Raw genomic sequence first — 16050 nt, 5'->3', positions numbered from 1 at the left:
TGGGCCCGGCCGGCCGCCGCCATGCCCTGCCCTGCCCCACCGGGCGGTGGGGGGGGAGCCGCGGTGGGGCCGGCGGGACCCCGCTGCCGCTCGCCCTCCCGCTCGGGCGAGGGGACGCGCTGCTGCGCGCTCGGAGGTAAGGGTACCGCGGGGGAGCGCGGAGCGGAGCGGTGGGTCTGGCGGCGGGGGGGGGGGGGGGGGCTGTGTGTGTGTGTGTTTTTCCCCTCGCCTTCGGGGCGAGCAGCGGCACAGCCCGCTCCGTCGGGGCGGGGAGGGGTTGGAGCAGCGCGCTGTCCGTCCCCGCCCCCCCCCCCCCCTTTTCCTTTTTTAAAAATTTATTTTATTTTTTTTCCTTATTTTTTTTTTTTTTTTAAAATTTAAACGCTTTGCCGTCCGGGCCGCGCAGGCGGTGCTGCCCCATCCGCGCAGGCGGTGCCAGCCCCGCGGGGGCCGCCCGGGCGGGTCCCGCCTCCCGCTCCGCGCATCGCCCGCGCATCGCCATGCCGCCGGCGCGGAGCGGGGCGCGGGGCCGCCGAGAGCCTTCATCCGCCTCGGGGGGGCGGCGGGGGGGCACTTGCTGATGATCGGAAGTTACTGACAATAAGCACCTTCATCCCCCCCAAAGGCGGAGAGAGAGAGAGAGAGAGAGAGAGGGAAGAGGAGGAGGAGGAGGAGAGACAGGGGGAGAGGAGAGCTGATGCCGAAGCGAGTCACTCGGAGGAGGCAAAGCGGGCGGTACCACAACTTCTCGGCGGCGCGGAGCAGCGCGGGGCGGCGCGGAGCGGAGCGGAGCCCGGCGGCCGGATCGCTCCCATGTCAGGGCGGCGGTGGGGGACTGCACTCCGCTAGCCCGAAGCCACTGACCTCCCCCCTCTCCTCGCCCAGCGATGTATTCACTGCTCTCAGCCTGCACTTGCCTGTAAGGATTATGGCATTATTTTTTTTTTTTTATTATTTTTTTAACGTGTTTTTTTTTTTTTTTTTAAATTGTGGTGTGGTTTTTTTTTTTTGGTTTTTTTTTTTTTTTTTAAACTTTCATTTTGGAGGCTCCGGTTGCGTTTTCCTCGCAACCAGGTGGTTAATCGGGACCCCCCGAGCCTTTTTATAAGCAGAGCATCGCTCTGCGCCCTTTAAAAAATTGCAAACAAAAACAAAGCGCAAAAAAAATAATAAATAATAATAATAAAAATTTCAACTTTAACCATTTTACCGCATCATTTGATCTTTTGTTGCTTTTTTTTTTTTCTCCTCTCCAGATGTTTACATTTCCTGCTGCTGTGCTTTCAGGTACAGGTACGTGTCCTTTCTGTCCTCTTACGCTTTTGGTTGTAAAATAGAAACAAAGGCGGCGTGCTGACCTCTCGGAGTGCCAGGCAGTTTTGGCTAGGGCTTTCACTTTTCTTTTTTTTCTTTTTTTTTTTTTTTTCCTCCCCCCCCCCCCCCCCCTCTAGTTTTTATAGCCGTATTAAAACCGATCCCTGCGCCAGATGCTGGAGTGTGTGTCAGTGGCCCTGCGAAAGGGGCTGCCCCTCTCGCCCAGCTGCTTTTGGGTGCCCGCTGGTGCGGCGGCTGGGCGGCCGCCCGCTGCGGGCTGGGTGCGCCGGTAGCCTGCCCTGCCGTAGCGGGATCCTCTGGAGTGCATTAGCCTGGCTAATGATGTGAGAGGGAGTGCTGGACTCCCCTCCTCGCACAATGTTGATTGATGCACTTGCCTTGGAAGAGCAGGCGCTCTCCTGCTCGCCCTCCTCATTATTTTTTTTTTTCCTCCTTATTAGATATATATATTATTTTTTTTTTTTATTCCCCTCCTAGGGAACTTGCTCCCAAAAACTGATACTTTGAAAAACACGCGTTTTCCTAGCCAGGAGAAGGAGGCTGCCTGCTCCCTCCCCATTATTCAGTAGAAAGCCGTCCAAGTCAGATCCTGCCTTTGATCCTGCCTCGGCAGGAATGAAGCCGTTGGAGGAACACCCTGAGCGGCGAGGCTCTGCTGCAGCCCAGGCGCCCGCGGGACGGGGACGGCGGCTAGGGTGGGGTGGGGGGACGACGGGGTGCCCGCTGCCCCCCGCGACAGCCCCGCGCCTCCCCGGCATGGGGGTTTTAGCTGGGCATCCATCCCGCAGCGGGACCCACCTGCGAGGCCGGGCAGAGCAGGTGCCGCTGCCTCGGTGGCTCCGTCCTGCTGGGGCCGGGGGCCACGGGTGCCACCCCCTTGTCCCTGCAGGGGTGCCGGGGATGGGGTTGCACCTGCTCGTCCTCTCGCAGATACCCGATGGCAGCGAGGGACGGTCCTGGATGAGCTCGGCCGCAGCACGGGAGGGGGCTCCATCCCTGCGGCCAAGCTAAAACCCCAACCAGCCCCGTCCCCTCCTCCCCCACCCCCTCAAAAAATTCACGTTTTTTTATCTCATCCCTTCTGAAAACCCCGTCTTGAACCTAACACCAGCAGAGCCTCCCCTCGGCGGAGCAGCCTCCTCATCGGGAGAGGATCCGCAGCTGTAAATCACCCTGCGGTTGGGAGGCGTTTGCCGTATTTCTCCGGTGCGTTGTGTGTGTGGTGTGCTGTTTTTCTTCTTTTTTTCTTTTTTTTTTTTTTTTTGGTTTTTTTTTTTTTTTTTAACTTCCCCAAGCCCCAGGAATAACAGGCTGCGCAGAGCTCAGAGCTCGCAGCGACGGCACCCTTTGCAGCGGGGAGACTTTTCCTTATTTTTATTTTTTTTTTTCTTTTTTTGCGCTTGTGCGGTAACTGAAGTTAATCAGCCCTCCGGCCCCCTCCCTCTCCCCCCCCCTCCCCCCCCCCCCCCCCCTTTGGTGCTTTTAGTGAATCAGAAAAAGTTTGGCCGGCTGCCTGGAAAGCACTTGCTAAAATCTGATCTCTTACTTCAGCAGCCTTAAAACTTGGGAAGTTATTGGCATTTATACAGTTGGAGCTCGCAGGCTTCCAAAGCAATAAAATAATAAAAAAAAAAAAAAGGGGGGGGGGGAGGAATAAAATCTCTGCGCTCCGGCGCTATTAGAACCATACTTGCTCCCTTTTCGCCCTGGTTTCGCAGCGTTTTGCGGGATTTGAGGCGGGGGTTTGGTGGGGCTGGGCGCTGGGGGGTGTCCTGGGCCCCCGCTGGGGTGGGGGGGGGGGGTGGGGGGGCGGCGGGGTCTCGCTGGGTGTTACGGCGAGAGGCGAGCTCTTTCGGCGATTAGCGTTGGGAGCCAAAACATTAGATTAGTCATACTCAAGGGCCTTCGAGTGAGTGTTTACAGTATTAATGGTAGATGAAAAGATGTGAATGCCGTAAGTTTTTATTGCCCGTTTTGTTACACTTTCTTGCTGGATTTATTCACGGGATTACATGTTTTGAGCCTGAATGGGAGCAAGGGATTATAGGATTTCTTTTATAATGATCAGTTTGGGTAGGAGTTAGCCTTTGGTGAACTGGAGTAAATTAATGCATCACTTAGGTTTAATATTTATTTAGGCTAAAGGAAGTTGTTTAGTCTTGCTTAAAGGGCTCTGCGTTGTATTGGGGAGATTTAAGAGCGCCTGAAATGGATTATATTCTAAGGCCGCCTTTCGCCCTCCTGCGCAAGCCGCGACCAGCGGCTTGTCCCGCGTGTTGGTCTTAGCATTACGCTCCTCTGCCGCTGCCCGTTCACCCCGCGGCTCTGCGCGCAAAGGTAGAAATCCCTCCAGCCTGCTTTGGGGATGGAGGTATTTCGGGGCAAAATACCACGGCTCGGGTATTCTGTATCTTACGTTAGTTACTCGTGTGCGGAGGCTGGGACGGGTTGCCGCGCCAGCTGCCTGCGGTCAGGCGCTGCGGTGGCTCAGCTGTGGATAAAGGCTTTCTCGGTGGCGCCGAGCCCGTAGGTGATGCCGTCGGGTGTAGCATCACCCGTGGGTGGGTTGGGGCAGCACCGGCGAGGTGTTCCCTAGCCCGGACCGTGGGGTGGTCGGAGGGATGGGGGTTTTTTGGGAGCAGGGTTTAGACTCCCGGCTGAGTCTAACTCCTCCGGGGCTTTGCCGTCAGGTGACATTCCCACAGGGAGTGGTGTGTGGTGGGTCACAGGGGAGAGCTGCTGGAAGGCGGGCGATGGGTGCGCGCCGGCATGGCTGTGGGAGCAGCCCCGTGCCTTGCGAGGAGGACAGCTCGTTCTGTGGCCCCTTCCCAAGTGACAGCAATGTCTCTGCCTTGTTTTCTTCTCCTGCAGCTCGGGAAGTTCCTCTGCTGCTTGGGGTTGGCGCAGTCCCGAAGGCAGCAGGGACACTGGATATCCTTGGGGGCACTGGAGAGATTAATTTATTTATGCAGGTTGTTCTTGGAGATGTCCTTTCACTTCTGGTTACTAAACTCTCCCTTTATTGCTTATCTTTAGCGTCCTTCGGTTTAATTCTTCCGCTGCCTTTTCACCCTTCCAGGAGAAATTTGCCCTCCACGTGCTTTTTCCCTCTGTATGTCCTGGACCGGTTTTGGGTTTGGAGTCAGTCCTTGCTCTTCACGTGGATGAGAAACCCCGGGAGCACCTTGCATGGATGGAAGGGATCTCCCATGCTGTGCCAGCCCTGGTAGCCCTTAGGACATCGGGCTCTGGGACGTGGGACCTCAGGAGCTCGGAGGTCCCCCTCCGTGGGGCAGGTGGGGGCTGGAGGTGGCGTCGGTGTAGGCTGAGCGGTAGGATGTGAGGTTTTGGGTGCTGCCCTGGTTTGCAAGAGCTTCCAGCTCTTCTGTCCCTGGGCCAACTCCAGCGCACCCTCAGCCGGAGCGTGGGGCGATGCCGGCGCGGGCGGCCCCGGGGCCGGGGCTGGTGCTGCCTCAGCCTCTCCCCTGCCCTGCCAAACCTTGGCGTGTTCTGCGTGGAGCGCGTCTGCCTTAGATTATGAAGAGGTCCCCGATAGGGCCAAATCCTTTGCTTCTATGGCTCTTGTAGGTTAAGATCCAGCTTTGGAAGCTGATCCAGAAGCAAACAGGAGGTCAGAGGAGCGCGCGAGGCAGCACCGGGCTATTTTCACATCTGCTGGTGTTGTGTAAGGGGAAGGCCGCCGCGCGCCATGCCAATAGCAACTTCTGTTTCTCCAAAGCTCCTGTGCAGCGACAGACAGTTATTGTTTGGGGCTTTGTAAAGTGAGACACAGAGAAGTGTTGCTTCTTCCATGCGTTCAGTGAGCCAGATCCTGCGGTCTGGCGAGGCTGCGCGCAGCACATGGCGGAGGCGTGAGCCTTGCCGAGCGGCTCCCTCCCCTCTCCCCGTCTGCTCCTCCCCAGCCGTCCTCCCCCCGGGAGGGGGGCTCGGACGCCAGTGCCACCGCACGGCACCGGGGACACCGTTGGGGACAAGCCAGAGCGTGGTCTTTGTCACAGCCCGCCCCGGCTGGCTTTGCCACGGGGCTCCTGGCCGCCCCTTCTGTGGTCCCTGCTCGCCCTGCCCTCGCCCTCCTGGCACAGCGCCGGTGGCCGGCACCGAAGGCAGGGTGCTGGGCGACGCAGCCCCAGCAGGGTTATTCTCATGTTCGCCTTCCTTGGGTGGCAGGAGCATCTGTCTTGAGATGGTGGCCGAGGCGGCCTGTGCTGCCAGGGATGGAGGCCCTGGGACTCGGGCATCGCTGCGTCGCTCGTGAAGCCCACGCTGTGGCATGGGGCAGGTGCTTCTTTGACGCATCGAACCGTTCCCGCTCCTCGCGGCGAAGCCCCGCCTGCCAAGACCTGGGAAATCCCGTGCTTGTCATCTCTGCTCCGCCTGGACCCAGGACCACCCAGTCCTCGGCGCAGCGTCCCCATGCCGGCACCTGCCTCCCGCTCTGCCAGGGTGTCCGCACCTCCTCAGATGAAGAACCTCCTCCATGAAAACCTCTGACCTGAGTTCCGCTTTCCAACCTTGTCTTGCTGTGGTTCCTGCCGTGCCGCAGTACCCGCCCTGCGCCTGTGCAGGTTGTAGAAGCGACGCTGTGAAGGACAAAATAGGGCAAGGGTGGTCTGGGAAAGGCCGAGAAGTTTTTCTGTTGATTTTTCTGGTCGCAGCCCACTTAATTATTAGGCCCTGAGAAGATAAGAGAAACTGCAAAGCTTGATTTAATTAGAAGAGGAGGAGCTCAGCGATGCTGAGGAAGTGCATGACCCCATCACGGGCTGGAGCTGATGAGATGGTCCATGGCTCCGGGTCTGTGACGCTGCGGGACTGTGGCAGTGGATGCAGTGCCTGCTCCTGCGGCTCCGCTGGCCTGTGACCCGCAGAGGCAGGGTTTGGTCATGTATGACATCGTTTGCTCCTGTTCAAAACCCCCTTGCTCTCCAGGAAACCACCACGCCGCTTTGCCACGAGGGATTTTTATTCCCCTCCGGCTGACTCATTGCACCCGTCTGTGAAGTGTTGTGTCCTGAAGCTGCCCCTCGCGCCCTGCTCCTGCCTCCCGGCCTCCGGAGAGCTCAGGCTGGTGGAGGGAGAGGAGAGACCTTGGGGTGTGGAGGAAGAGGAGACACCTTGGGCCATGGAGAAGAGGAGAGACCTCGGGGCGGTTGCCTGGGCTGGATCGGGGAAGCCTGACCCCACTGAGTGGCGGTGTCCTGGCACTTGTCCCGATGCGGGCCCTGGTTCTCCCACGGGAGGCGAGAAACTGAGATCAGCACGGGGTGAGTGCAGATGTGGGTCTTGCTCCTACAGAGATGGGGGTAGGCAGCCCGCGGCCCCCCCAGTTACACGCTGCTTTTGCTTCCCACCGCCTGCAGCGTGCTGGGGCAGGTCCTCTGCCAGGAGACCCTCCCCAAACACACGTTTCGCGGGAAGCTTCGCAAGGACAAGGCTGGTTTCGAGATTCCCATCCCAGCGAGGCAGAAACAAACGTGAACTTCCTTCGGCACGTGGGGGCTTGGCGTTTTCCGGGCGTGTTGTGGCAACGGGCAGCGAAGCGGAGCGGCTGCTCGGAGGCGTCGAGCCGCACACCCGCGCGTCCTGCAGTTTGCCTTCTCAGAGCTCTAGAGAGGTGCGAGATGCTTTGGAGAAACAGAGGAGGACTCGGGTGTTGTTGAGGAGAGCGCGTAGCAGGGCGCTGTCGGTGCGGGGTTCCGATTTTCCCCGGTTGGAGACAGCTGGGCGCATCGTGGCGGTTATATTTAACGTCTATTTATTTTGCTTTCCTTATTGCACCCGGCACATCCAAGACTGGGCAGAGGCGATGGCTGCTGGGCTTGGAGCAGTGCTGGGTTTCAGAAGAGGGATGCCCGCTCAAACCCCGCTCGTTTTCTGCTCGTAGAGCAGCTCGGCCCGTAGCATTCCGAGGCGGGAGAGAAAAGGGTGGAATAGGCAAAGGGTGATGCTTCCCAAGCCCTGCGGGTGCGTTTGGGACGTGGCGAGGGGGGGCGCGGGGGTGACTGCCGAGGCCTTCTGGGGGCTCAGGTCGGATGAGCAGCGTCAGGGGGGACTCAGGTGGCCGCTCGGAATATTTGATTTTGCTGTAAGCCGATAGCGCCAAGCTGGTCAGCCGGGGGAGCGGATATCTCCCTCCTCTGCGGGAGGCTGAGCTCAAGAGAAAGACTCCCCTGGGGTTGAAAATCGTTTTTCTGGATCTATAAAGCTACTTCCTGGATCCTTGGGAGTATTTTTATGGGTCTCTTCCTTTCCTTAGGAGCTGGGAAAACCCCTGCCGCGCGCTCTCCTCTCCTGCCTCCAGCCCTCGCTGAGCAATTGCTGCTTTGGCTTTGATTTTCCCCAGATACGGACAGTTTAGGTATCAGTTGTGATAACAGCAGGTGAAAAAATGTGTTCAGGGAACAGCGTGATTTAAAAAGGGGAGGGGGGGAAATAAAGGAGCGGCTGCTCTTGGTGCCTGGGCGGGGGTTTGTGAGGATGGATACCCGCTGCCAGGGCCTTGCCTGGGGTCTCTGCGGAGGGCTGGGGTAGGTCACGCCAAGCCTTGGGCGCAGGGAGGCACCTAAATACCCTCCTGCCATCAGCCCAGCGCGCGGCCCCCAGGGGGACGGCAGCCGCCAGCCCCCAGGATGCTTCGGAGAGCGATGTTCGGCTGCAAAGCGCGACCTTCTCATGCTCTGCTGCTGAGGCTGAGGGGTGCTTCCGCCTGGGAATCTGTGGCCCCGACAGGTCCGAACCTTATTAATTTTTTTTTTTTTTTTGGCTGTCTGTCTTCCCCTGGGTTTTTGTGTTCTGTTCGCCCGCCCGCTGTGCCGTAACAGCAGGTACAACCAGAAGTTACGCGGAGCTGCGCGTTGCGCTGCCTACCTGGCGCGGCGCTCCTGCGTCCTGCTCCCTCTCCAGATGTCCGTGGAGGATTAGGCATCCAGCGAAGCAGCTGCAGGGAAAATAAGGAAAAAAAAAAAAAAAAAACACCAACAGAAAAACCCAACCAAAAACGAAAACCAAAATAGAAAAGACTGTCTGGCTCTGCCAAAGTATTTTCCTATCGGCATTCAGCAGCCTCGCCATAGCATGAAGAGAAAGAAAGGGGAAGAGAGAGGGGAAGGAGGAGGCTTACCCTGTCATGGTCTGCGTGTTTCCCTTTGTGCGAGCTCCTCGCCGCGCCGGGGGCTGCGGTGGGTGGGAGCCGACGTGCCAATCTTCCCGGCTTGGCCAGGACCAGGCTGCGGGGCTCGTGGCCCCGGCACTGGGCTACCCGGCTCCCTTCGACACGGGGCTGGGCTTCCACACCTCCCTGCCCGTTTTGCCCGCAAGAACAGCTGTATTTCCATGAGTTTTCCACGTAGCGACAGACCATCCTCCCCCGGTACAGCACCAAACTCCACTTACGCCCCGCTCGCGGCACGCATTTGCTTTTTCGTGAGGTTATCCGCTTTATTTTTGCTGCGGCCAGTGGAAAAGGAGCCGTGCTGCTGGGAAATCGGAAATGCCTTCAGCGTGTTGACCTGGGAGTGCAATAAGAGGGTCTAAGAGCATCCTCCCGTCTCGCTGCCCTGCTGCTCCTGCTCCATGGCTGCAGCCGAGCGCGTGTCCGTCGGGCCAGCTGGCGATGCCGGCTGGAGGGAGCGTTGCTTTGGAGGCACGGGGCAAGGTCTGAGCCTGCGGTGGTGGGTCATCGCAGCCCGTGCCGGGGGGGCAGGTTGAAACGGGATAAAAAGCGGGTGGTGGGGAATTGTCCGGCAGGTCCGGCTCCCCGCCGCCTGGCCGGGAGATGGGGCAGAGCCCCACGCCGAGATGGAAGGTTGGAAGGCGAAGCCTTGCTCTCCCGGCTTCGCTGGGGCAGGCGGGGGGTGCCGGGGCTCGCCGAGCACCCCAGGCGGTGGCCAGGCTGAGGGGCCCGATCCTGCAAACAACGGGGGTGGGGGCAGCACCGAGTGGAGGCAGGGTGGTGCGGGGCAGGCTGTGCCCCGTGTTTCCTCTGTTCGTCTTTTATCATCCAAATCACGTTGCGATTGATGGATGCGAAACCGTGGTGAAGGTCCCAGGGAACTGCACGCTGCATGGATGCAAATACCAGAATGCAGCGATTAATTAATAACGGCTTGCTTTTCCTACAAGGTATTATTTCCAGCACTCCTTATTCCTCCCAGTTCCCTTTTCTCCTGCTGCGTGTTTCAAATCCCTTTCTTTCCTGCTAAGATACCGTCTTTGGCATCATTTTTAAGGACAGCTTGTTAAAAAAGCTGTTGTATCTTTTGGACTACCCTGAGCTACTCTTCTGCAGAAATCCAGAAAGAACAGGAAAAAACAAAAAAAAAAAAAAAAAGGAAAAAGAAAAAGCCGGGAGCGGCGGAGAGCCTGGTAAATCCCTGGGCTCGCAGCGCGCGCGCCGGGTGACCCTGGGCACGGCTGGCGGGGGGTGAAGCCCCGGGGATATAAATTAGAAAATGGGATGAAGGGCGGCTATTGATGGAAGGGCGTTTTGCTGCTCTTCTGGTGCTGCGAATCCCTGCGAAGCGGGGGCTGGTCCGCAGGTCGCAGGGGTTTCCCTCACCCGCAGGTGGGGACTGGGGTCACCTCCTTCCCTCCGAGCCCTGGGCGATCCGCCGGCCGTGCCGCTCCCGGGGCTTCTCCCATCAAACTTATCAGATATAAACCTGACCAGTTACTAATATTTATTTTCCCAAGTTGCGTTCGAACCACGGGCAGAATTTTGACGCAGTGATACGAACGTACAAACCAACAGCGAGTGGGGTGCGTGCTCTGCTTCCAGCCCTGATTCCCACCTGAAAGCTGGTTTTGCCCCCCTTCAGCTGCCGGGCCTTAAGGTGCCCGTCCTGGAGGAGTCGCATCAGTTTCCCTCCGCGTGAGGCTGTACTGTAAGACCGCACGGCGCAGTGCGGTATTGATTATCTGTAAAATAAATTATGATGTATGTCGTGCAGGTTTCTGACCCCGTGGTCGCGACCTTGCGGTGATTGGGGAGACTTCCGACCAGCTGAGATCGGAATAGCAAACAGCCCCCCCCCCCCCCCCCAGCAATCAATAGAAAAACCAGCAGCTCTGGTTGCTGGGGCCTTTTCCAGGAATAACGCGTGATGCCGCGGACGCGTGGCATTTTCTGTCCTGGGGAACAGGCAAACTACAAACTTCACCTAAAATTAGATGTGAAAGTCCGAGCGGGTGCGTTTCTCCGTGGGGGTTTTCAAGGAGGAGCAAAGCTGGTCTGTCCAGGTTGGGAGGGAGGAGCGAGGGCGGCTCAGCCCGGCAGGCACGGAGTTATACGGGGTATTTATTTTGTGGATTTTACTTTATTTGTATTAATAGCATGATCTCGGCCCCTACAAGAGAATTCTTCTGAGTTCTCCCCCGCCAAACCTGACCGATTTGTGGCAAAATCGGTAGCTAGATGGCAGGGCTGAATGCTTAGAGATGTGAAGATGCCTGCAGATGTGGACGCGGCGATGGGGTGCCTCTTCCAGTCCTTTGCTGGGATTGTCATGTCCATCTGTCCGTCCCCCCTTCCCCCCCACCTCCCCAGACCTGTGTAGGTGCAGCTGAGCCACCAAAGCACTGGTAGGGTCAGGGATGGGACTGGGATGATCCCCGAGAGCATCGTCCTTACTCCTGACCCCAATGGCGTGAGCGTTGCGGCGGAGCCTCCGGCTGCGCTCGCCGGTTTGGAGAGGGAGCAAATAGATGGGAATGGTCTGCCAGGGAGGCAGAGGGCTTGCTTTTGTGCCGTTTGTGTTGAGGGAGTAGGTAACAGGGATTTAATTGCCGCTGGAATGTAGCAAACGAGGAAAGGGAATTTGTTCGCGCAGTTTGCATTTCTCTCCGGGCGCCCCATTTCCCCAGCGTGCGCCATCGCCCTTGCGTGCCGAGGAGCTGAGGAACAGCAGGTTGAGTTGGGGGCGGGGGGGTGTTCACTTCTGAAGAAAACCTGGGTTAACTCCGAGACTGGGCCAGCAAGGCTGGGCTGGCAAAGCTGCGCTCTCAGCCCGGTCCCGGGCCCGGGCGGTGGGGCCCTGTAGGCATTCCCAGACCAATAAATTGGGAATTGTATCACAGAATGGTTTGGGTTGGAAGGGACCATGAAGATCAATCTAGTTCCAGCCCCCCTGCCCTGGGCAGGGACACCTCCCACCAGCCCAGGGTGCTCCAAGCCCCGTCCAGCCTGGCCTTGAACCCCTCCAGGGATGGGGCAGCCACAGCTTCTCTGGGCAACCTGGGCCAGGGGCTCACCGCCCTCACAGCAAACAATTTCTGCCTCACATCTCATCTCAATCTCCCCTCTTCCAGTTTAAAACCATTCCCCCCTCGTCCTATCATTACACTCCTTGATCCAGAGTCCCTCCCCAGCTTTCCTGTAGACCCCCTTTAGGCACTGGAAGGCTGCTATATTAAATTTTAATACATTTAAATTTAAATAAATGAAGCATGTACTCTTAATAACATAAAAGAGTTTGTACTCTTTTACTGGCACCGTTTGTGTGCCGGGTGCCCGTGGGGCTCTGGCCCGCCCCGGCAGGTCCCCTCGCCAAAAAGGATGCTCAAGAGCGCAGGGGGACAGGGGGTGGCTGGACCGAGGCGGGGCGCTTCACAGCATCCCGGTGCTCAGAAGAAAGGGGCCGTTGGGGAATCTCCAGCTTCACGTCGCAAGGTCTCCTCGCCGTGTTTGCCGGCGGCTGGCCTGAATTTCCCCCCAGCGGCACTTTTCCCCACCGGTGGTGGCTGCAGCGAAGCGTGTTGGGCTCTCCCCGGTAGCCGCGAACCGCGCGGGGAGGCGGCACCCCAAACCTCGGAAGGCGCCTTAGCGATGGTAATGCCTCTTTTCCTTTTTTCCCCCCTACTTAAAACGTTTCAAAAAGGCTTTCTTTTCCAAAACTGTTGAGAATTGTTCCCTGAAAATGGGAAACCTGCGTTCTAAACGAATTCAAGCCAAATGAAACTTTTCCCTAACCCAACAAAGCAGGAAGATAAGAAATCCTACTTGCCCGGCGTTTGCAGTGGAAAGATTTCCACGCGGGAGCGCAGCTAACAGAGATCGGTACAAATCTGCTATTCGAAAACAAACCGGGCTTTTCATTCCTGGCCCTCGGCTCACATGTTTGTTATATCTGATCCCGAAGGCAGATCGACGGTTTGGTTTGGATTAAATTCAACACATGGTTTATGCCGTACTTTTGATAAGGCTCAATATTAATCTGATTTTTTTTTTTTTTTTTTTGGTGTATGCGGTCTTTAGTACGCGAGCAGCAGGATTGTCCGTTCCTAGGAATATTTTCGCAGTGAAACCGTGGAGGAATTTATTTCTGGAGGGAAGATGAAATTACCGATTTTTAAAAAGTCTCCAGATCCCAAGTAACGTTGAACTCTGTTAACTGCAGGCACTAAGCTGGACATGACCTGGCCTATTTTTTTAACTGATGTAAAGAGCGTTTTCTTTAAATATCTTTGAAAAGGCAGCAGAGGAGGAGACTGGCTCGCACAGAGGGACTAGAGCAGGTTCCTGTACTTTACCACCAGCATCAGCTCGCGGTCCTGGTTAGCTGGGAATGCAGAGCGTCACCGTTCGCGCCCGTACGTGCTCATGAGCTGGGGTTTCTTCCTGGGAATAACCGGCATTACCACTGTCCGCTGGTTCCCTGACCGACCTCCTGCGGTGTGTCCCAACGATGGGCTTTTAGGTACATTGGCCCATTAGGTACAAGTAGCTGTTTATTTGTATAGTATATATTTATTCTGTTTACAAATGGGCTTCGCTCTCCAAAGCTGGTGTCTTCTGCCGTTGCTCTGTTCCCTAGAAAGAAAGTGGGGAAAAACGGTGGAAGAATTGGGAGTTCCTTAGAAAGAAAGTGGGGGTAAAAGGTAGAAGAATTGGGAATGGCAGGGGTGTTGGAACTAGATGATCTTTAAGGTCCCTTCCAACCCGAACCGTTCTACGAATGGGGAGGACGGAAGGAGAAGAGGCGATGGAGGAATGGCTTGTCGCCTTTGAACTCTGCGGCTCAGCCGTTGTGTGCCTGGAAACCAGGCTGCAAAGCCTTGTGTCCGTCCTCGCCGTAGGATGCAGCGATCCGTTGTGGCTAATTTGGGGGCCACCTCCACCTCCGATGCAAGCCTGGCAACTTGCAAACGTGCTTATTTTATCAGGGGTGAAGTGGGTCCCAAAGCTTGTCTTCGGTGCTTGAAGATAACGGGTGCTGGCAGGACCTGTTGGTTGGCCGTACGGTGCTAGAACCGGGCACTGGAAAAGCTCTGACTTGACGGTGATGCTGAAAGCAGCTGAGATCCTTATCCCAACTATACATTAACTTCATAAAATATGAAATCACCGGAGCTGGAGATGAACATTGCTCATTTGAAGCTGCCTCCAGCAGGGAGTTGCACCCAGCGAGGTGCTTGGGTGAGCGATGGAGCTCCTGGGGCACCTGTCTCGGGGCGAAAGCCCTTGTTTCTCAGCAAGACGGTGCGAGTTCCCTGTGTCCATCCCTGTATCCGTCCCTGTCGGGTGAGCCGGGGAGCTCCAAGCCTCAAACGGGAAATGTGTGTTTGCACAATTAGCGTGGCCCCTTCCTTCCCTGGGAGCAGAATGGTTTATTGATTTCTTTGGCCCGCTTGCCCCCCACCTATTCAGCAATAATGACCCTTCCACCCCAACTCTAAATCATCCCAGCCTGCCTCGCCCGTAAGCCCTCTAATCTTTTTGGGTTGTTGTTGGTATTTATGCTCGTGGAGGTTTATGATCTGTCGGCGCTGGCTGCTGAAATGCTTTATTTATCCATAGGCTGGGCCACACAGGGAGCGTCCTTCTTCTGGTATCATGTTCAGGATGCTGTAGTTAAGGTTTGTGTCAGCACTTCCACGCACAGACCTTGTTATTCAGGGGTTTTGCAACTCGGCGGAAAAGCAAACCAGCGACCTGGCACGGCGAGGGGAGGCTCGGAGGCACACATGAAAGCCCAACAACCCACTGCCCAGTTAGGGATTATTAGATGGGCAACCTCTTTCCTCGAGGAAAAGCGCCAAAAACGTCCTCCTCCTTTTGGTTTGATTTTTGTAAAAAGAAAAACAAAACAAAACAAAACAAAAAACCCCAAACCCCCACCCTCTTCTGTGTGCTCGTGTTGGGGAAAACATGGTGAGGTAGGACACAGGCTGGAATCCTCTCTGGATACTTAAAAAAAAAACCAAAAACGTTCGACTGATGCAGAACAAAACTGCCTTCTCCTCCGAACAAGTTGTGGAGGGTTTGGAGGGTTTGGGGGAGGCGGCGGCTGCTCCCTGCCACCTCCCTTCGCCCAGCCCCGCGGCCGCCCGGCCCCGCGTCCCTCCGAACAGTAGGCGACGGGGTATATAAACGTGATTTATTGCCCTGTTAGCTCAGGAGCTTGTGGGCTTATAAATTACTCGGAGATTTCTCGATAATGGAAGGAGCGCGGTATAAACGGGAGAGATAATAGGGCTTGGGAATGTATTTCAAAGAACTTTTTGGGGAAGGAGAAGTTCTGTGGCTGTTGGCAGGTATGAGGCGATGGCTGGCTGCGGTGGAGGAAGAACCTTTACGGACCAACCCAACCGGGATATTTTTTTTTTTTTTTTTTTTTTATTGCTCCCTCTGAATGGCTGATGGGTTTTGTGGGCGCTCCATGGAGTTGATAAGTCACAGTGAAAACGCTGGCGGAGCCGGTTAGCCCAAGACAGCAGGCTGGGGTTTGCGTCGGGGGGGACTTGTTTAAGCAGAATTGATGTCCACGTCAGGAGCAGGCAACGGTGCGGTACCCTCCGGCTTCCTCGGGAAGGGGACGCTGTGGCAGCAGGGCTTTTATAAAGGGAAACCGGGAACGCCAAATAGATGCTCGACCCTTGTGCTGGCAGGTACCGAGCTGGCAGCCCTCAGTTACTGCTCCAAAGCCATTTTTCTCGTTGCCGGGAGGCCTTGCAGCACGTCACCGCGTGTAGCCGAGGGGACTCTGCCACCGTGCATGGCAGCATGCCGCGGGCTGAAAGCAGCAGTGATCATAGAATGTGTTGTGTTGGAAGGGACCCCTAAAGGCCGTCTAGTCCAACCCCCCTGCAGTCAGCAGGGACATCTTCAACTAGATCAGGTTGCTCAGAGCCTCATCCAGCCTGGCCTTGGATGTCTCCGGGATGGGGCCTCCACCCCCTCTCTGGGCAACCTGGGCCAGTGTCTCACCACCCTCAGTGGAAAGAACTTCTTCCTCATGTCTGATCTAACCCTGCCCTGCTCTAGTTTAAACCATTGCCCCTCGGCCTGTCGCTACCTGCCCTTGCCAACAGCCCCTCCCCACTTTCCTGTAGGCCCCCTTCAGGGACTGTGACGGTACAGGAGCATCGTTTTGGGAAGGGCATCAGTGAACTGGGAGGTGCGGGGATGCATCTCCTCCAACATGCCTTTGCGCTGGGGCCGGGGGATGCCCAGCTTCAGCGCTTAGCTCCTGTAGGTCCTCAGTTTGCTGCCCACCTTTGGCAGGGCACGGTGGAAAGGGCTGGCAGCTTCTCTGCAGGCTTGTGAGACGAGCTTGATGAGGAGCATCTTGGGTGCCGACACTGAAACAGAGGTGGTTCCCATCTCTTCTGTTTTCCCTTGAAACTTTTGGAGCCGGCCATACGCTTTGTTCGCTGAACGCGAACTTCTAAGCCGTTTTTGAACACCTTGGTCTTACT

General features: G+C 56.7%; 1 protein-coding gene across 1 annotated transcript in view; it reads left to right on the top strand.

The window, feature by feature from the left end:
- The first annotated feature begins 352 nt into the window (after nt 1-352).
- Nucleotides 353-16050, top strand: part of FGF18 (fibroblast growth factor 18) — a 77321-nt gene continuing 61623 nt past the window's right edge. The window contains exons 1-2 of the mRNA XM_074604317.1: nt 353-919; nt 1257-1293. Of these exons, the coding sequence (XP_074460418.1) occupies nt 888-919; nt 1257-1293 (69 nt within the window). The 5' untranslated portion in view covers nt 353-887. The remainder of the gene's footprint in view (nt 920-1256; nt 1294-16050) is intronic.

Source organism: Larus michahellis, chromosome 11 (genome assembly GCF_964199755.1).
Source record: "Larus michahellis chromosome 11, bLarMic1.1, whole genome shotgun sequence".
Classification (NCBI taxonomy): Eukaryota; Metazoa; Chordata; class Aves; order Charadriiformes; family Laridae; genus Larus; species Larus michahellis.
The sequence above is the reverse complement of the archived record's forward strand: the minus strand, read 5'-3'. Positions and strand labels throughout refer to the sequence as shown.